Below are 21,172 nucleotides of genomic sequence, written 5' to 3' on the forward strand. Positions count from 1 at the left end.
GGTGATGTAACTTACAACTCACGAAGTCCCGCCGGTGGAGATAATTTTGACTATAGCATGACGGCTATACTACATTTTTCAGTAGTCAGAAATTATGTCTCACTATCTGAATCTGCAAAATACAAGCAGAAACCTTGAGCAATAGAAACTTCATTTTCTTTCAAGTAGAAAGAAAACAAAATTTTCTCACGCATTCTTCAAGGGCCCTTGTTTTTATTGCCGTGGGGAGATGGTGTACTGCAAAGAGTGGATTAATGAATCTCTGTTGAAGAGAACTACAAACTTGCACTTTCAAACAACAAAAACAAAGATATATACACATTTTCAGTTATCAACTTCTTTCAAAGTTTACTAGTGCAGAGTATTCAACCTTGAAAACAGAAAACAAAAACAAATGCAGCTGATCAAATTAGGAAGACAAAATCTACGGCTAGTAAGTCGTAAGACATAGCAAAATGATTGAGCAACAAGCATTCCAAATCAGGAAAGCGAGTAACAATTCATCCACCAAAACAAACATCAAGAAGCCAAGACAGTCATGAATGCCATGCGAATCACCATGAATAGAAGGCAGGAGGAAACTTATGGCGATCATAGACACTGGGACTAGAAAATAACTTGGAGATTATTCTCTGAAGGGAATGCAATTGGTTTTCCACTTTCAAGGTCTTCATCATCATCTTTCATGACTGCTAATTGACCAATCACCAAACCTTTATGAGAAGACGCTATGTTCACGAACCCCTACCTCCGTAGAGGGGTTTGCATCCTGTTGTCATGGCATTACTAGGTGCACCATGCAGCATCTGAGGCAACACCACAACGCTGCTATAAAGACTCAAGACTGACTCCTCTAATAAGAAGGCAGCAGTAGACGCAACACATCAATGAGATTTCAACAAATGGAGTTACTGTAGCCACACATGACATTTGGTATTAGCTGATGAGGGCTGAGATTCTCTGTAATTTCAGCAGCCGCAGACAGTGGGACAGCCAATCTTTCATGTATCCTCTCAAAACTGTAGGAATGCATTCCATGTCAGATGACTAGATGAGTAAACATTATGGTAGTGCATGCATGAAATTAGCAACAGGGAATTAGACAATTATCGAGATACTAGCTGTTTCCTACTATATACCTCATCCAAAGTTCATATTTTGGCCTCAGATTTTGACACAATGATCTACAGTCATCGATGAAGTGATGTTCAGCTAGCTGTCCTGTCCTCCAAAATCACCACAGCAGCAAGAAACGACTCAAAATTGTTCCCATAAACCCAAATCTGCCAACCAAAGAAATTAAGATATAAACAGCTTCAGAAAACAAAAGAGGAACTAATGTCGACAAATCGAACGTTCACGCAAAGATCAAATATACAAATTCATCTACTGAGGAATGTAGAGAGAAGCCCTAATGTGGGGTTATACCGTCATATACATAAGAAAAGTGCAATATTAAGAAAGAACTAAGATAATTATTAAACGAGGGTGTAAATATACAACGCAAGTTAGTCTTGGAACATATACCATGTTTAGTACAACGAAATTAAATTATGAAGATTCTAGGGCCACAATATAAGACAAGTAGCCACACAAAAGTGTGTTTAAGCATCTAACTAATTATGATAATGACAAAAACTTTCCTTATAAAGCTATAACCTTATATATATAATTCAACAATATAGGTAGAATTTGAAAATGTCAACCTGTACTTGTCACATTGGTCCATAGACAATGCTTTACCAACATTGCTACATTAGTACTAATTACAGCTTTTCATTCTCCAGTTGTGCATCAGTATATATTACTTTGCAGTCAGTTCACTGTTTGGGATGATGACTTTCCAGTAGTCCTGCAAATCTGCAATAGCATAATTTTTCGGATGTCAGTCCTCTGTTTTGCTACAAATGTCTGTTATTATCTCTGAAACTGCTGAAGCAAAAATGAGGAAATTTTTACAAAAGGAAACGATACCAACAAACACAAATTCATATTGAGGCAAATACAGCTGTATGACCAAGTGTTGGCAATACTTCAATGAAATTACTTTGGAAAAAAAAATGTAAACTATAAAATAAATCTCCTTTCACCGGCGGATGACTTTACCCAAAATTGTATTAGTACCATTAGTTTAATTAGTTGGTAGAAAATCTGTAATTTGATGGCCAACCACAAAGATTTCAGCATAATTTGATCTAATTTGGGATCCAACTTCTGCCAAAATGAAAGTATACAGTTCCCATAGTTGACATTTCCCATAGTTGAGGGACAGTACAACCCCCAACTTGAATGATATTGAGACAGATAACACCACTAACATCACCAAATAGAAAGCAACCAATTGGTTTAACAAGCTTGTTGCGAACTGAAATTTTTTATCCCTAGACAAAACCGTCTTGGAGAATGACGTCCTCACATGTTGTCTTAGCAAAAACAACAAATCTTGAAGATGTTACAATTTACTATAACTGCTCGCTAAATTGGGTTGCATCCACATGATTTAAATTTTTTGTCTTGGCAAAACTAGCATTTTAAACAGGCAGAGCATAATATTTATGAAACAGATTAAGGATCGCAAATTTCATTTGAGAATGAGGAAATAATTTCATATTGATAATGCTACAAAACACAAAACGAAAATAGTCTTATATTGGCCTTTTCAGTAACAAAACTACTAAATCTCCATGACCAAAATGTTCTCTGCTAGTTTATTTGCCTCTGACATAAAATGAGGTACATTTATGATTTAAAACTGTCCAATAGACCAAACATACGTATAGGACCTGGTGAAATCCATCACCAGATTGCATCCCAAACAACTCATGCCAAGTATACGAAATTTTTTTTTTTTTTTTAAAGATGCAGAATAAGCACTAACATGAAGATAGAATATGTTAAAAAGTTAAAATATTGATAGTTCTAACTGGGCAATCCTTTACTGAAAACAAGAACTTATATGAGATAAACAGTGTTAGGAAATTACCAACTGAGAGAATTCCTCCCACGAAAAGCAAGATACCCCCAGTTCTTCTGTCTTTGAGTGCTAGAAACATTTGTGAAGCTGACAATTGCTGAACAACAGAGATGTATACCTTAGAGACAATCCTAACAACTTGGACCTCAAATTTCAAGTATCTACGGAAATAGTATATGACCGGCCTTTTAAATGCGCAGAACAGTTTGGAAAGCATGATAAAATCTGCAGAAAGAAATACCACCCAAGGATCTTAGAAAACATGAAAAGTAGAGGGGAATAAATTTTAGGGTTTTTATCAGAGGTGGGGTCTGAACTATGTCTGACCGGACTGAATGGTACCTGGACTTTTAAAATGATCAAATAGGTACCTGAACTTCCAAAACCACATCATTAAGGTACTTCCGTCTATATTCCGTTAATCCTCCGTTAATTGCAGGGATAAATCAGACATTTCACCCAAATTGACTACTAAAATGACTGTTATAACCTCATCTGACATTTTGTCCATTTCCCTCCTTTCTATCTTAATTTCCCTCCAAAAAAATTGACTCTTCCCCCAACACTATTCATGTAAAACTTTTCATCAAATTTTACCTCCAATTATTGTCTTTTGATAAATAATAATCAACATCTCAACATCAAGTTTTCTTGAATAATTTTTATTGTTCTTCAAAAATTAGCCTAACATAATGAAATACCAAAATAATTTTATTGTCTTTGGATAAATAATAATCAACATCTCAACATCAAGTTTTCTTGAATAATTTTTATTGTTCTTCAAAAATTAGCCTAACATAAAAATTATTTTGGTATTTCATTATGTTAGGCTAATTTTTGAAGAACAATAAAAATTATTCAAGAAAACTTGATGTTGAGATGTTGATTATTATTTATCAAAAGACAATAATTGGAGGTAAAATTTGATGAAAAGTTTTATTATGTTAGGCTAATTTTGGTATTTCATTATGTTAGGCTAATTTTATTATCGAAAGACAATAATTAGAGGTAAAACTTGAATAATTTGGTATTTCATTATGTTAGGCTAATTTTTGAAGAACAATAAAAATTATTCAAGAAAACTTGATGTTGAGATGTTGATTATTATTTATCGAAAGACAATAATTGGAGGTAAAATTTGATGAAAAGTTTTACATGAATAGTGTTGGGGGAAGAGTCAATTTTTTTGGAGGGAAATTAAGATAGAAAGGAGGGAAATGGACAAAATGTCAGATGAGGTTATAACAGTCATTTTAGTGGTCAATTTGGGTGAAATGTCTGATTTATCCCTACAATTAACGGAGGATTAACGGAATATAGACGGAAGTACCTTAATGATGTGGTTTTGGAAGTTCAGGTACCTATTTGATCATTTTAAAAGTCCAGGTACCATTCAGTCCGGTTAGACATAGTTCAGACCCCACCTATGATAAAAACCCTAAATTTTATATAAACAAAGTGTCATAACAGGAAGAAACCAAGATAACAATCAAAGGGTCAAAATATACAAGGAAAGTTGGTCTTTGTATTTATATCATGTTGACTACAACAAAATTGGATTATGAAGGTTCTAGTACCAAAATATAAGACATCAGTGGGTTCCATTTGAGTGAAGTTTGTGTAATAATCCTTCTGGACATCTGTAACTTATACACATTTTGTGCTGTAGTATTTGACAAATGGATGGTGCAAAGCATGGTGTAATAAACTGTTTTCAACCTTAAAGAACATAAGCACATCTGCTAATAATGGATGAGGGAATAGCACATTGAAAAGAATGGATATCGCCCCATAAAATTTGCTTTCTCTTGGCAGAAAATTAGTTCATGTCTAAGGTTGGTGGTGGAGTGAAAAATTATTGCCTTATGTAAATCAACAAGCACCTCAATGTTCTTCATAATTTACATAACCTCTAGAAGACCTCAATCACATGAAAATATTGTCCTTCAATTCTCGACGAATTGAGATCATTAATTCATAAACTCATTAAGTAGAGCTAGAGATCTGAGTTTCATTATACTTCAGAACTCTCTAATCACCATCATCACTCAGTTTCCTCTCTTTGAGAATCTTGATTAAAATTAAGCAGTCTTAGATTTCATCATAGTTCAGGACTAGTAACATATTATTACAATATAAGTACAAAGGTCCAATAAGGACCTATTACACATAGTTTCCAATACCTGCTTTTCTGAAGGGAAAATTTTTGGTTTCTAAGGTAAAGTTGGAAGAGGCTGACAAATAATATGCCAAGCAACAAATCCATGCATTTTGTTGATTGTGATTGATATTTTGAGATGCAGGCAAGCAAATTAGTAAACAAAAACGACAATTGGGACACCACATTCTCAGTTTTCTATATTTCTTGCAGTGCGTGTTCTTAAAAAAAGAAAGCAGCACATAGTTTGAATGTAAAACCAGCTACTTCAAATAAAGGTATGATGAAGAATAGAATTACTGACCTTTTAAAAGTCAAGCTTGTGCAGGCAAGATGGTGCTTCGTCTTCTGGAAGACCCTTCTTCTTATATCCCAGCTTCTTGTTATTTAAACATTTCAGTAGCTTAGAATAAGACTGCCAATGAACATGCAAATGCAAAATTTCAACTGATGAGCTGGCTAAGTTGTATGTATATTGAAACGGTGTATGGTTCCACCAGAGCAAATTCTATTTACCTGCAGGAAGAAATCAAAGGCATGCATAAATTTTACAATAACAAAAACAAAGGACAGATATTTCTCAAGTTCAATATAATGTAGTGGTAAGCGGTAACTCAACAAGAAACTGATCAAATGAAAGAAAAAAATCACTGCAATTACGATGGACAGTGCATGTGAATAAACTTGATTTCCATATCTTAAATCATGCCTTCAAGTAAATATCACTTTAATCAGACACCGTAAATATATGTTTGGCATGGTGATTGATTTAAACAATCATGATCTAAACTCTTTACTTCTTAAATGAGGAAATAAATTCAGAAAACGATGCTATAAACTCAGAAAATAGAAAGACTTTGAAAGTGGCTATCGGAAGAGAGGACGTCTACAAGTTCATCGATGAGTTTAGTGAAGTAGATTTAGTGCACTAGATCAAGCTTCTAAATTACAAATTTAATATTCCTTTCACTGCTGCAATGTTGCATTTATTAGTTACATGGAACCGGGCATGGGAAACTAGTTCAACTCTATCCACACATATGGAGAATGCCAACAAAGAGTTGATATTACAAACCAATTTTGAAAATCCAAAGATATCAAAGAAAGGGAGGATTTGAAAATGTAAACCTGTATTCGTGACACTGGTCCATAGACAATGCTATGCTGCATTATAATAACTATAGCTATTCGTTTGTACATCAAAAATAACGAAAGTCCTCTGTTCGGGTCGATAATTGTCCCATCCGTCCTGCAATAGCATTATTGTTCAGATGTCGGTTACTATCTCTGAAATAAGGAAATTTTCACAAAAGGAAACGATACCTCATAATAAAAGGAATCTTCAACATCGGTGAGGTTCTCTGCACGGATTAGCTTCATACAAACGTCTTCATTGGGTGGCATTACAAGGTGGATCCCACAGCTTTTTAAGCAGGCCCCAGAATTCTTCCATTGATTAATAATGACTCGACACTTAAAAGGTGGCAATGGACGCATATCAACTTCCCACATTTCAAGGAATGGAACATACTGTAGCCACACATGATCCGACTCTGCTGAACCAACAGACTGTGTCTCGATGGGTGAAACTTCTTCTTTATTGATGTGAATATAGACGTCAAAATAGAAAGGCAGAGAAGTATCAGCAGAAGTATCTTGTAGCTTTTTATCAACAGCAACACAGAGGGCCAATCCTGTGTTCTCCCATTTGAAATTTGCAAGTGTTTCAATACAAAATTCAAACCGTTGATGCCCCTTGGAATCCATTTGACAGCTGAACCACTTTGGAACCTCGCTTCTTGGAACTGGAAATGTAATTATGAATTTGAATTGCTGAGAAGATAGGAGTCGAGAGAAGAGATCAGCGTCCACCTCATCATCTTCCTTGTTTGCCATCTGAGCCAAATTTTGACAGAGTCTCCAGCAATTAGTCAAGTCCATCTCCTCAATCATTTTTTGTGATCCTTTTCGCTCCAAAATGTTTGACAACTTTGAAAATCTTTCCAATGATACGCAATCCCTCGCACACAGCCATTCAATCCCTGGTGGAAGCTCTGGAATTTCTACGAGCCTCTTGCAGCCACTCAAATTGAGTTCCCTCAAGTTGACAAATTTCTTGATGCATTCAGGAAGAAAAACAATGGATGTACAATCCAACCCGAGGTGATTAATATTAGATAAATTGCATCCACTCACACGGAATTGATGTAGCCAAGGAAGCGCCAAATTGAATTCAGTGTCTGGCTTTGGCTCCCAATGAACTGCCTTCACTCCGTCTTATTTTTTTTTGATAAAGAGTCACGGTTGTCAGAGCATTCAAGATGTTTTCGCTTCACCTTTGAGCGTTCAGAGTCCACCTTGTTTGGGAATGTTACGAGTTTTCGGCACCAGGACAAACGAACTTCCTTCAGATTTTGCAATTCATAGATGCTGTAAGGTAGATCTGTGAGATTTCCACAACTATGTAAACTCAACTCTTCAAGATTAATTAGATGTCCAATGGATGAAGGCAATGCTTTGATGCCAGTGCGGGATAAAGCCAAGGATGTCATGTATTTCATCTCTCCCACAATTTCAGGGAAACTCTCCAACCTTCTGCAAGAGTTAAGATTAATGTGTCGGAGGGATCTCCAGTTGACTTCTCCAGGTAGCATCTCAAGTTTAGAGCATTCTTCAAGATCCAGTTCAACAAGCTTTTCGAGGTATCCAACCGAAGGGTGAATCTTCTTTAAACTTGTACAGAAACTTAGATCCAGGAACTCTAAGTTTGGGCTTCCAGATAGGTCTGGGATTTGTTCTAAGAATTCAGATTTCTTCAAATTTAAGGATTTCAGATTTCGAATACGCTGTCATACAATAGAAGATGAAAAAGAATCATATGGTTAATTGGTAAGGTTTGAAGAATTTAATAACGTAAACTCCTGAACAGAAATACCTTGAATCCTTCTCCGAGACATGGGATAGGGCTACCAGACATAATGAGTTGAACCAGATTCTTCATATTAAACTTGGAGGGCAAAGATTGCAGCGGACAGCCAGGCCAATCAAGTATCCGCAACTGGTCCGGTAGATAATCAACCCTTCCACAAAACCGTCCATTGACGTTTATAAAAATTTTAAGTTTTCTCATCTTTTTGAAGCATTTACGACTCAAGCGTATCATATCTGCGGTTGGCATGTTTACCATTATGCCTTCAATGGTCTCGCTTCCCTAATGAAAAAGGCAATAGTATTAGTAAAACAATTACTTTATATAATATAGTTTTTTGAAATTTCATTTTTCTATTCAAAAATTCAAAAAGAAAATTATATTATACATTTATATCATTCATAAATTGGTTGCTAAAATGGATAGAATTGCACACTTACTGTGTTCTTTGTTAGAACTTGGAGAACATCACTGTGATGCCACAATCTGCTGCGCTGACCAGCCTCTTTAGGCGACTCTTCATGAACTATTTTTTTTCCCATTTCTTCTAGCAAATCATGCATGAAAATATAAGCATGTTCAACATTTAGGAGGGCCTTTTCTTCAAGAACTTCAATACTAAACATAGGGTTGCTGTAACCACAACCTTCTAATATTGCTATCAAATCGTTCTTATTTTTATATTTGAAGAAGCATGCAATGTCAAGGAAAATTTCTTTCTCTGGTTCTTCCAGTGAATCGTAACTGATTTTAAGAATGTTTTGAATGCCTTGAAGAGGACTTCTTCTATGACCATCTAAGAAAGCTTGCCACTGATGTATAGGTCTATCGCATAGATGTTTACCTAAAACTTTCAGCGCTAATGGAAGGCCTTCAGCATATTTAACAACAGTGTTAACTGCGAGTTTTTCATCATTATCCAGATCTCTATAAGTCATCAAGGCATTTGCACAGAAGAGCTCACGAGCTTCATCATGATCCAGTCTCCGGGCCTTGTATATTTTATTTTTATTCACTTGATGAGCAATCAACAAATGCTTATCTCTTGTTGTTATTATAACTCTACTGCCACTGTGAAACCAATCTGGTCCCCCAGCTAATCTTTCTAACTGGTCCAATTGATCCACATCATCAAGAACTAAAAGAATCCTTTTATATCTCAACCTTTCGCTCAACAAAGTAATTCCTTGATCAGCATTCGTTACTTTCAATTCTCCCCCAAAAATCTCAAAAAGAAGACTGTTTTGTAGGTTGACTAGACCTTCATGCGACACTGAATGTTCTCTAACATTTGCCAAAAAGCAACTATCTTCGAACTCATTAGCAATTAAATTGTAAACAGCTTTAGCAATTGTTGTCTTCCCTATTCCTCCAGTTCCCCATATACCAACCATTATATCACTCCCTCCAACAGCTAAGAGTTTAAGCATATCTTGTACACGAGATTCTATCCCAACAGGAGACTTTGCCACATTCAAAGGGGTTTGTTTTATTAATTTTGCAGAAATCTCTTCAATGATTCCATAAATAAAATTAGATTCAGACCTGCGAGTTAAAATTAAATGAAACATTTAATAAAAAGAAAATCCCTTACATATGGTTTGCAAAATAAAAGCAAAGATTTAATACTCACCCAAGCTTTAAAAAAGCAAAGATGGAACAAGCATATATTTAATGAAAAGAATGCATATTTTATGACAAACGAATATATAGGAAAACTGATTATCCAAAATATAACTAGAATATACCCGCCCGAGAAAGGCCACCCAGATAAATCTGCTGCTTCTGAAAGAGCTTTTCTCCATCTTAACACCTTATTTGTTCTGTCATCTTGGAATCTACGTTCATGCTTTGCAAGTGCCTCACCAAATGTGCCTCTTTGGTGTCTTACGTCCGATGGATCCACTTTGTAAAAGATTGCCCGAACCATTTGGTTCTTAGATCTTTTACATTCAAGGATACGAACTAGTTCCTCCAAACACCACTTTGAGGATGCATAGTTTTTAGAGAACACAATGAGAGAGAGCTTTGATCCTTCAATGGCTCGGACAAGTGCTTCTGATATTTCCTCTCCTCTTGGAAGATCATCATCTATGAAAGTGTTGATCCCCCTTCGAACCAAATTGCTGTGCAAATGATCTGTAAAATTGTCGCGTGTATCCTCGCCTCTGAAACTCAGAAACACATCATGTCTCCATGAACCGGTGGAAGAAGCAGAGGAGAGAGAAGAAGAAGATCTCAATTGGACGGCCATCGAACCTAGCTTTTTGGTTGATTTCACGCACAACTCACTGATGGAATGAAGAAGAAGCAGAAGAGGAAGAGGCTCTCAAAAATAGGTACACTGATCACAGTTTCCTGCTAGCTTCGATCAACGTCAATGTGAAGTCATGGGCGTCTAAGATGATTGATGAAACGAAACTAGCAAGAAAAGAAGAAGAATAAAAGGTAAAGTGGAAAAGGCAGGACCACAATGTCACCGAAAGAGCTTCTGATAACGAGTGGGAGATATTTTGCCAATGTAATTATTGGTTTGGTTGAAAGGTAGATGCAATTGCCTTTTTGTCACCGACTAGCTCTTGATTTAGTGGTAAAACTGTACGTTTGTACAAGAATGAAGAAAGGAGGTTGGAAGGTTGTTTAATTAAAAGCACAATCCTAATGAACATGACAACCAAGTGAGATAGATTATTGAGAGTGAGAGACGACACATTTGTATATCGACTGTTGGAAGCAACCGCAATTGACTTCATGCATTGTTTCTTGGATTGAATGGGAAACCCACACTAATTTCATCATCAGAACATAATTTTAGTTCAAAGAAGGTGTTTTTTCCTTGACAAGGGATTATGGGTTGCGGAAGTAGGACTCATTTCTTTCTTCTTTTTCAAAAAACTAGTTAATACTGTCCCCAAAAAACATGACACAAGTACTTTTATTTTTTATTATTGTTAAACCTAATTTTAGTTCTGTGTAAATATAAAATTACTTGCTCACTTATTTTAAAATTGTTATTTTTTTTATATTGTTGATTACTTATGCCACACTACTAGAAAATTGAGTTCACTCCTGCATATTAGTTAAAGCGACGTAGTTATATAGCCCTAACTTCACGTGTCCTAAAAAAAAATACAGAGAGAGAGAGAGAGAGAACCAGTTGGCCTTTCACACATGGTTTTAATCGCTTCATGAGCGAGTGCCACATTAATTTCATCATCCAGATCAACTGAATGTTGCACCTCCTCGTTAAATGCAAGCACGACATTTGGGGCCGACACCGGATTCTAGAATAAACATGAAATATTTTATCTTGGATGAAAGAATAAATATGAAAATTTCATAAGATCTTTACTTATTTATATACAAACTTAGAACAAGGCAAATAAGGGTAAATCCCCAAACTTCTGGCTCGTACACATTCCTAGAAACTCGGAGGAAAACCTAGAGAGAACTTTGAGAGAAAAGTTGCCGACTATGCATGTCCGGCTGCGCCTCGACGCTGACGATGTCTTCTGGCCTCGCCGGCGGTCGTCGAGTGCGGCCGGATGGGTTGACGATGTGAGCTAGCGACGGTTGGGGCTGTATGGGCTCCTTAGGCCATGGCTTTGGCTGGCGGCAGTGTCAACACAGGCAGAAGGTACGCGGCAGAGGGTGGAGCCTGATCGGATCCGTTTTGGATCTCGCTGCTATCGCTGGGTTTGTGGCTGGGCTACATTTCTGTTCTGGTGGTTTCTATGGTTTAATCCATTCGGATCTAGCCATGAAATCGTTGGAGGCTCATGGATCGATCTCAGTGCTTTCAGCGGATGAGGGCGACGAGCAGGGATGGACGGGCTTCGGTGCGTGCAGTGGAGGGCAGTTTGCGGTGCTGATCGACGACGTGACTTCGCCGGAGGTTGGGATCTGCAAGCAACGGCGTGATGGGATTGGAAGCACGATGGTGGTGGTTGGGCTGTCTGTGCAGCACATTTCGTGGGCCGGGTTCAGTGGCTGGAGCTCTTGAGCCCTAATCCGGTGATAGGCCTGGTCTGGACCTGAAGTATCTTGGGCCTGGGGTTTTACTCGGGGTTCAAGATGATTTATTTTATGTTACTGTTTTTAGTTACTAGTATATTTCGTTGCTTTGGGAATCCTAGGTTTGTATTACTCTCTAATTTTGTTAGGGAACTACGCACTTTCGTGCCTCTAGCAAATCCTATTGAGTAGTTATGACGGAGGATTCTCGAGACAGGGGCTTGGGAAGCTTTTGGTTCCGGGGTCTCCCTGCCTAGTACTTGACGTTGAGTCTTTTACTACTTGCTTCTTAGTTCTCTCTAGTTGTACACCAATTGAGGTCTCTAGGCGACTAGGTTTACTTTTCAAAGAGAGGTTTTGTAGTGAGGATTTATCTCCTGTATGTAGGCTCAATAAGTGAGCGCATGTGTTAACAGTGAGGGTCACCTGTCCTTTGCCTGGTAGCTTATATCATGTATGATTTTGGTGTAAGACAGCATTCGATGTACGTGCCTTCTGGCCATGGATATATGAATGAAAGTATCTCCTTTTCTCAAAAAAAAAATAAGGGTAAATCCCGGCTAGATATTCTTCTACATTCATATGTAGTTTTTCATCAACAAAAGATCAGGCAATCGAAATTTTGGGGAAATTTTATCCAATTGTTGCTTGCAGCTCTGTTCTTATACTTTTCCACCCTTTGCTTCACTATAAAGTTTTTCAACTTGGTCCTGCAGATGATATAATTCAACTACATATTTAGGATTAACTTATCAAAGTTCCAACCTTTTCTTATCTCAGTACAAAATCATACCTTGTAATATTTGAGTAATTGCGGTCGTTTCAGTTTGAAAGTTGGGAGTCATGAGATCCCTCTCTATGCCAAAGGGGTTTGATTCCCAATGAACTGCTCTTAACAACTCAAACCCTCAGAGCTGCAATAAAAATGTCTTGTAAGTCAGATGAATAAACTTAAGCAACATAGCATGAACCAGGGATGGAGCACACACTTGCTGTTTCTGACCCATACTAGTGAGCTCATCCAAAATGTATTTTCTTGCCTTCATATTTTGACACAATGATTTGTAGTCATCAGTCAAATGATGCTCAGCTGCCCAGTCCTCCAAGGCCTTTCTGTCTGGAACAACCACAGCAACAAGAAATGACTCGAAGCTGTTCCCATAAACCCAAATCTGCCGACCAAATGAAAGTTAAGATGTTAAGATATCCATCTGTAAATTCAGAAAACATGAAAGAAGGGTGGAGGACACTAGCACAAAATTCAAATGTAGCACAAAGACGAACACAATCTCATTTATTGATGAAATAAAGGCAAGTCCTGTCATTCATCATACAAGTAGAATACAGAAGTTAGCGACATACCGATGTGATAAGGGGGCATTGCAAGTATTTGCTTTCAATGCTTTCCACAGCAACATATTCACCTTGAGACAGTTTAAATATGTTCTTTTTCCTGTCTATAACTTTCATTGCTCCATCAGGCTGCCATTCTCCAATATCACCTGTGATCCATCCACTCAAAATTAATCATCAACCAAAGTTTTGAAGGCGCCATCTTGAAAAGAAACCAAAAGATTGAGCATCAACCAAGAAAGTACTTCATTTCTAGTTTTGTAGACGTTTACCTGTATGGAACCGCCCATCAATAAGGACTTCTTCAGTGAGATCTTGTCGCTTGTGGTAACCAGAAAACAAGGTTTTCCCCCTTAGGCAAATCTCTAGACGTGGCACACTAGAAAGTGCATCATATCCCAGTTCTGGGACTGACTCAAGCCGTGCTTCAATAGTTGTCAAGGGGACACCCACAGTTCCAATCATAGGATAAACATTGCCAATGGACGTAAAACAGCCACCACAGCTTTCAGTAAGTCCTACAAGATTTAACAAACTGATGAACTCTAGTTCTCTTCGTTTCATATATATTTGCTTCTGACGTGTTGTGGTGGCTAATTTAGAAAAATAAGGTTATTTGAATAAGTAAAAAGCATCCATACTCGACATCTCAAAGGTCAAACACATATACAACGAATTAAGGTGAGAAAGCACAGTGAGCTGAATACTTATGCTCGTACAATTTCCTGAATCTTCCACAATGATTTAACTGATTATATGCTATATTCATTATGATATGCAGTCAACCATACCATATCCTTGTAATAAAGTGCTGCAGCTGGTGACCGTCAAAAATTCCTCCACATGCCTGGGCAAAGGCGCAGCACTAGACAACATTATACGAACTCGTCCTCCTAATGCTTGTTTTATCTATCGCAAGTAACACAGTTTGTTAGAATGTAATGCATAAAATAGAAGTAATGCATTGTTCAATGTAAAACCAGATATTTCAAGAATGAAAAGGTGAAGGATAGAATGACTGACCTTGTTAAATACAAGCTTGTTCAAGAGAGGTGCCGCTTTTTCTTGTGTAAACCCTTCTCCAGATTTGCCAACTTGCTGCCATACAAATATTAATTAGGTTATGCCTTTATTGTAGGAATACAAATGCAAACAAAAAAGGAGGTCTTAGTGAGACATACTAGTTATATGCATACTGGGAAAGGGTCTTCCTCAGCACACCACCAGATGAAACTTGTTAGAGCAAATCACTCTCCTACATTGATTTCCTCCCTCTCCACAATCAAAACTGATTGTGTAACCTCTCCACAATCAAAACTGATTGTGTAACTGTAGATTAGTTTTGAATATTTGTATTTATAGCATTGAATTCTATTGGTAACAGTAGAGCAGATCTTAGCTATATAATTGTACAATTGTAGACATACAAATCAAGGAAAATCAATTTCAACATGGCATCAGACCTAGGCTGACCCTCCATCGCCGGTCGTTGTACCTCCTCCTCCACCAATCCCGGCTCCAGCTCCTCCACCAATCCCGGCACTAGCTCCTCCACCTATCCTTGTGCCTCCTCCGCCACCCCCAACACACCCCATGCGGACTCGGCTCTGAGATGGAATCATCCAGCCCAGAATTCGCACGGATGGCATTGTAAAGTATCCCATTCCAAAAGCTCTTTTATCTATTATTAATTCCATGGAACCCACTTGTTATACTCAGGCTTCCAAAGATGTGAATTGGAGAGCTGCCATGACCGAGGAGATTAATGCTTTGTTGAAAAACCATACTTGATCCCTTGTTCCTCCCTCTCCATTTAAGCATATTGTGCGTTGCAAATGGGTGTTCCGCATTAAGCGGAACCCGGATGGCTCAGTTGAGCGTTACAAGGCCCGCCTTGTTGCCAAAGGATTCCATCAACAGCACGGGATCGACTATGGTGAAACCTATAGTCCTGTTATCAAGCCCGCTACCATTCGAACCGTTCACTGTGTTGCTGTGTCTAGGTGTTGGCCTCTCCGTCAGCTAGATGTCAAAAATGCATTCCTCCATGGCTATCTTCAGGAACACGTTTACATGACTCAGCCTCCTGGCTTCGTCAATTCCTCTCGGCCCTCCTATGTCTGTAAGCTTCACAAGGCACTTTATGGCCTCAAACAAGCACCCCGTGCTTGGTTTCAACGCATGAGCTCTTTTCTGCTTTCTGTTGGCTTTCGACATAGTAAAGCTGACTCATCTTTATTCATCTATCAACATGGACTGCATACAATTTTCTTTTTACTCTATGTTGATGACATTGTCATTACGGGCAGTAGTGATCAGCTTCTTCAAAGTTTTATTGATGCCTTGGGCCGTGGATTTGACATTAAGGATCTTGGTCCCCTTCACTATTTCCTTGGTTTTATTGATGCCTTGGGCCGTGGATTTGACATTAAGGATCTCATTCCAACGTCCTTCACATCAATCAACTCAAGTATGCTCATGATATTTTAAAGAAGCATGATCTATTACTCAGTCAACCAGTGAGCACCCCAATGTCGGCAAAGGCTGTCCTCACCACACATGATGGTGATCTTCTTGAAAATCCAACTGCCTTTCGTGAGATGGTTGGCTCCTTGCAGTACCTAACCATTACACGCCCTGACATCGCCTTTGCGGTCAATTCTGTGTCACAATTCATGAGTCAACCTCGTGCTCCACATCTCATTGCAGCCAAACGTATTCTCCGCTATGTCAAAGGCACACTAGGCCATGGTCTTCATTTTAGTCCTCAACGCCAACTTGCCCACCTTTCTGCTTACTCTGATGCCGATTGGACCGGCTACCCAGAATCTCGCCGTTCCACTTCCGGCTATCTCATTTACCTTGGCAATACCCTTGTCTCTTGGTGTTCCAAAAAGCAACCTACCATTGCTCGCTCCAGTGCAGAATCTGAATATCGATCCCTTGCTCATTCCAGTGCCGAGACAACTTGGTTAGGCTTCTTACTATATGAACTTGGTGTCCATATTCAATACCTCATTCTGCTTTACTGTGATAACCTAAGTGCCACATACATGGCTTCTAATCCTGTCTTTCACGCTCGCACCAAGCACATCGAGTTAGATTATCACTTTGTTCGTGAAAAGGTAGCACTTGAGAGTCATCAGGTTCATTTTGTCCCTTCCGTCGATCAACCAGCTGATCTTCTTACTAAACCACTTCACAAGCAGCGGCATAATCTCCTGTGTACCAAACTTGTACGTCCTGAGCTGCCCAGTTTGAAGGGGGGTGTTAGAGCAAATCACTCTCCTACATTGATTTCCTCCCTCTCCACAATCAAAACTGATTGTGTAACTGTAGATTAGTTTTGAATATTTGTATTTATAGCATTGAATTCTGTTGGTAACAGCAGAGCAGATCTTAGCTATATAATTGTACAATTGTAGACATACAAATCAAGGAAAATCAATTTCAACAAAACTTTACTAGCAATACCTTCGGAAACAATAGTTAAGCCAAATATTAACAACAAAGAAATTCAAGGACATAAATGTTTACAGTTCATATTGATGAATCTGTTTTACCAGTGTATATACGATCATACGCTAGAGTAATCCCACAAAACATAGCAGGCTTTAGCTCCTGAAGGTCGTCCAGTAAAAACCTGACATCCTGTACGTCCAATGGCAATCACATTGAACAGATGTTGAAATTGATAAGTAAAGAAGAGAATACCAATCAAGTTTCGGTAAGAACGGAGCAAGAATGACACATATACTTACGCCTCGCCAGAAGCCTATTGAAGATCCCTTGTAGATGCAATAGCTCTCGATTATTTGGTCATATATATGGGCCAACGGGAGAAACGAGAAATATGAATCTTCGTTTGTACACTGTAATACAATTAATTTTATGCCAGTAGTCAATATTATTGCCATCAGGGAAATGTCAAATTAATTGAGTTCAGCAACTAAACTTCATAAAAAATATAATCCTTAACCATCTATTGGTAAACTTCAATAGAGTCACTTTGGAAAAAATATGAACTATAAAATAAATCTGCAAATAAGCACCTTTTAGAGGATGACTTTACTCAAAATTGTACTAGTACGTTGGTAGAAAATCTGTAATTTGATGGCCAACCACAAAGCTTTAAGCATAATTTGATCTAATATGGATCCAACTTCAGCAAAATGAAATTTCCGCTAGTTGAGGGTTACGGTACAACCCCCAACTTTTATCAATCATGTCTTGGCAATGGCAACACATCTTGAAGATGTTACAATAAACTATAACTGCCCCCTAAATTGGATTGCATCTACAGGATTTAAATTTTTGTCTGTATAAATAGCATTTTAAACAGGCACCGCTTATATGTATGGAAACAGAATAAGGATCGCAATTTTCATTTAAGAATCAGGAAATAATTTCATTTTGATAATGCTACAAAATCCAAAACAACAATGGCCTTGTAATGGCCGTTTTGGTGACATAACTACTAAATCTCCATGATCAAAGCATGTTCTCTGCAAGCTTATTTGCCTCTGACATGTAAATGAGGTAGAATTATGCTTCAAAACTGTGCAATAGACCACACATAGGTACAGGACCTGGTGAAAATTAATCACCAGATTGTACCCCAAACAACTCGTGCCAAGTTACAGGAGCTATTTTGCCTCTTGTTGTTGTTGTTAGTTGCTTTTTTTCTTTTTTTTTTAAGAGGCAGAATAAGCATTGATTCAGAAACATCAATGTGTTAAAAATATAGAAAATTGATCATGTTAACTGTGTTAAGGTATTTACCACTCTATCTGTTAGGAAAGTATATTGTCTTTGACAATACTTCTGACATTAATGCTGCATTACTAACGATTACGCTTTTTGGTTCTCCAGTCGTTCTGTATACATTATTGTGCAAACAGCAGTCCTCTGTTTTGGAGGTGGTTCACAATCTGAATCTCCCTGAGAAAATGAAAGATAATATATGATATTATATCGTTGCATGTTAATAGCCAATCCTTTACTGAAAACAAGAACTTATATGAGAAAACAGTGTTGAGAAGTTACCAACTGAAAGAATTCCTCCCACGAAAAGCAAGATACCCCCAGTTCTTCTGCTTCCTTCTTTTGAGTGCTAGAAACATCTGTGAAGCTGACAATTGCTGAACAACGCAGATGTATACCTTAGATACAATCCTAACAACTTGAGCCTCAAATTTGAAGTATTAAGGAAATAGTATATGACCTACTTTTTAAATGCGTCGAACAGTTTGGAAGGCATGATATAATCTGCAGAAAGAACTACCGAGTAAGGATCTTACAAAGAAAGAAAAGGAGTGCATATAAGGAAAGGAACCAAGAAGTATACAACGCAAGTTGGTCTTTGTATTCATATCATGTTTACTGCAACAAAATTGGATTATGAATGTTCTAGTACCAAAATATTAGACATCATTGGCTTCAAAGTTTAAACAAATATCTAGTTATGATAATGACTTAATGGTTTCGAAAATAACTCACAGCAGGGATTTTGTTCTCTCAAAAGCTATTGAAACTTCAGCATGGTTGATGATGAACTCCACTGCATTAGCACCTGCAACATAAACCATGAAATGTCCAATCAAATACATTTCAAGGGAAACTGAAAATGCACCTTCCAATTTTCTCCCTAGACCCCCACAAATTAATTTCCCAAAACCTCCCCTTGTACCATTAGAATTCAAAAACTGTTTGGCATGTTTGGTGGTTGGCTACTGAAACTTTGTTGTCGATCGCTAGCTAGCAAACACTTGGTACTGTTCAGTAGTTTCAAACAGAACCCTCAAGTTGTTGCTGAGAGTCTGATAGGCAACTACCAAGCATTCAGCAGCCAACCACTGAACACAGCTCAATCCAGATTTACAAATGACGGTGAAGTGGTAGATCAATTTTGGAAAGGAAAAAGTGCAGACAATTTAGAATTTCCCTTCAATTAGTCAAACTCAACTACCATCATTGAAGTTCACTATCTGCCACTGGAAAATGATACATGCACTAAAAATTCTTTGGAAAAAAAAAAAAAAAAAAGCATACCAAGGGTGTCGTAAAGTGGAACATATGTAATGGCATGGCTGTTACAGGCCTGTAAAAAAACAAACAAAACACAAGCATAAGGCTAAAAAGTCACAATCTTTCTGGTAAGATTCAGTCCCCATTATCAGATTCAGTTGTTCAATACTTCCATCAGTCACAAAAATGTGCTCCCAATAGTCAACATAGCATTTCTTCAATGAAGTCTCTTGCATAATATCCACAAATATGAAAAGGAAAACATTACAGTATTATTACCTCCATTGCAATAATTCATTGGGGGCAATTTGATCCATATACACCACTCCCTGCAAACATTGAAACAAATAAAAAAGCAATCTTTTTTCCATTTCACAGTTACTACTCTCACTACGATTATTATACATCAACTCTATAACACATGACCTATATTACTAAGAACACATTTTCTTCCATAAAAATGTTATACATGCACACAAATATATACATACATAAATACATAAGTGGAGGGGTGTGACTTACAGGATTGACACCACGGCTTCTGATGGCTGAACCCATACGAATGGCTGCATCATACACCTCTTGATATGTAGTCCACACATATGGACCCGCCGGTCATTTTGCATTAAACAAAATTCGCCTTAGTATCTCCTATTAACAAAATTGAGCTCCTGGGTTTCAATGGGTTGCTGCCATTGCTCAAATGGAAATGGAAGGCACCTCCTTCTCGTCGACTTGGCGTTGACCAAGCATTTGACCGCTTGGGTTCCTCTTAACAGAGTCACTGCCAGTGAAAACAGAGTTTCAGCCATCATCTCATACTAACAATTTGAATCGAATCACACCAGTGAGCCTTTCTAAGTGCTCATATCCCACTACCACATTCGCTCCTTGTATCTAATTCTTATCCAACTTATCAACTGGCATATTAGCTCAGCTGGTTAGAGCGTCATGCTAATAACGTGAAGCTCATAGTTTCGAGACCTGTATGGGCCATTTTTCATTTACACGGTTTTCAATTTTTACCCATTTTTCTTCGGGCCATTTGACCTGTTTTCTGATTTTAACTTCTTCCAAGTTCCAATTAACAGACTGAAAAATGAATAAAAATATGATATGCTATGATTTCTGCTTTTTTCTTTTTCTTTTTCTTTTTTGGGCTATGATTCTACTTTGCATGCATAATTCCCTGAGAAATAAACTCAGTAGCATTCACAATACCTGTGATACTTGATTTAACATACATGATCAATCCCATAATTGCCATGGTGTCTGATACCTGAGAAACTGCCACAGTGACTCCAACAGCCCATCTTTGGTTAGACCTTGTAGCTTGTGGTAACCAGAAAACAAGGTTTTTCCTCTCAGGGAAATCTCTCCACATGGCACACTAGAAATTGCATCATATCCCAGTTCTGGGACCAACTCAAGCCATGCTTCAATAGTTGTCAGGGGGAAAGCAACCACAGCTTTCAGTAAGGCCTGCACGATTTAACAAACTAATGAAATGTAGATCTCTTCTTTTCAGATATATCTGCTTCTGGTGTGTTGTGGTAGCTAATTTAGAAAATTAAGGTCATTTCAATGACCACAAAAGCATTCATAGGCCAAACACATATATGATGAATTAAGGTGAGAAAGCACGTTGAGTTAAATACTTAACCTTGTTTAATTTCCTGAATCTTCGCTATGATTTGAACTGATTCAAGTATATATT

General features: G+C 37.8%; 2 protein-coding genes across 2 annotated transcripts; both read right to left on the minus strand.

Moving 5' to 3' along the window:
• Positions 1–328: 328 nt before the first annotated feature.
• On the minus strand, positions 329–10,551 carry LOC112169813 (disease resistance protein RPV1). The gene is made up of 10 exons (XM_024306872.2): positions 9,810–10,551; positions 8,502–9,606; positions 8,068–8,343; positions 6,456–7,978; positions 6,261–6,381; positions 5,437–5,547; positions 2,984–3,199; positions 1,707–1,860; positions 1,140–1,283; positions 329–1,019 (listed from the first exon to the last, which is right to left on the minus strand). The coding sequence occupies exons 1-4, from the start codon at positions 10,313–10,315 to the stop codon at positions 7,400–7,402; spliced, it is 2,466 nt and encodes an 821-aa protein (XP_024162640.2). The 5' UTR covers positions 10,316–10,551; the 3' UTR covers positions 329–1,019; positions 1,140–1,283; positions 1,707–1,860; positions 2,984–3,199; positions 5,437–5,547; positions 6,261–6,381; positions 6,456–7,399.
• A 2,432-nt stretch (positions 10,552–12,983) lies between these two features.
• LOC112169817 (long chain acyl-CoA synthetase 2) lies at positions 12,984–20,839 on the minus strand. Its single transcript, XM_040508461.1, is given in 21 exon segments — positions 12,984–13,247; positions 13,438–13,577; positions 13,701–13,946; positions 14,220–14,337; positions 14,452–14,498; positions 14,501–14,526; positions 14,610–14,661; positions 16,301–16,306; positions 16,894–16,902; positions 16,992–17,079; positions 17,190–17,300; positions 18,211–18,241; positions 18,243–18,306; positions 18,309–18,369; positions 18,475–18,569; positions 18,657–18,696; positions 18,928–18,947; positions 18,950–19,000; positions 19,480–19,528; positions 19,735–19,784; positions 20,677–20,839. Coding segments are annotated over 21 exon segments (1,731 nt in total).
• Positions 20,840–21,172: the final 333 nt, after the last annotated feature.

This window comes from Rosa chinensis, chromosome 6, assembly GCF_002994745.2.
Source record: "Rosa chinensis cultivar Old Blush chromosome 6, RchiOBHm-V2, whole genome shotgun sequence".
NCBI lineage: Eukaryota > Viridiplantae > Streptophyta > Magnoliopsida > Rosales > Rosaceae > Rosa > Rosa chinensis.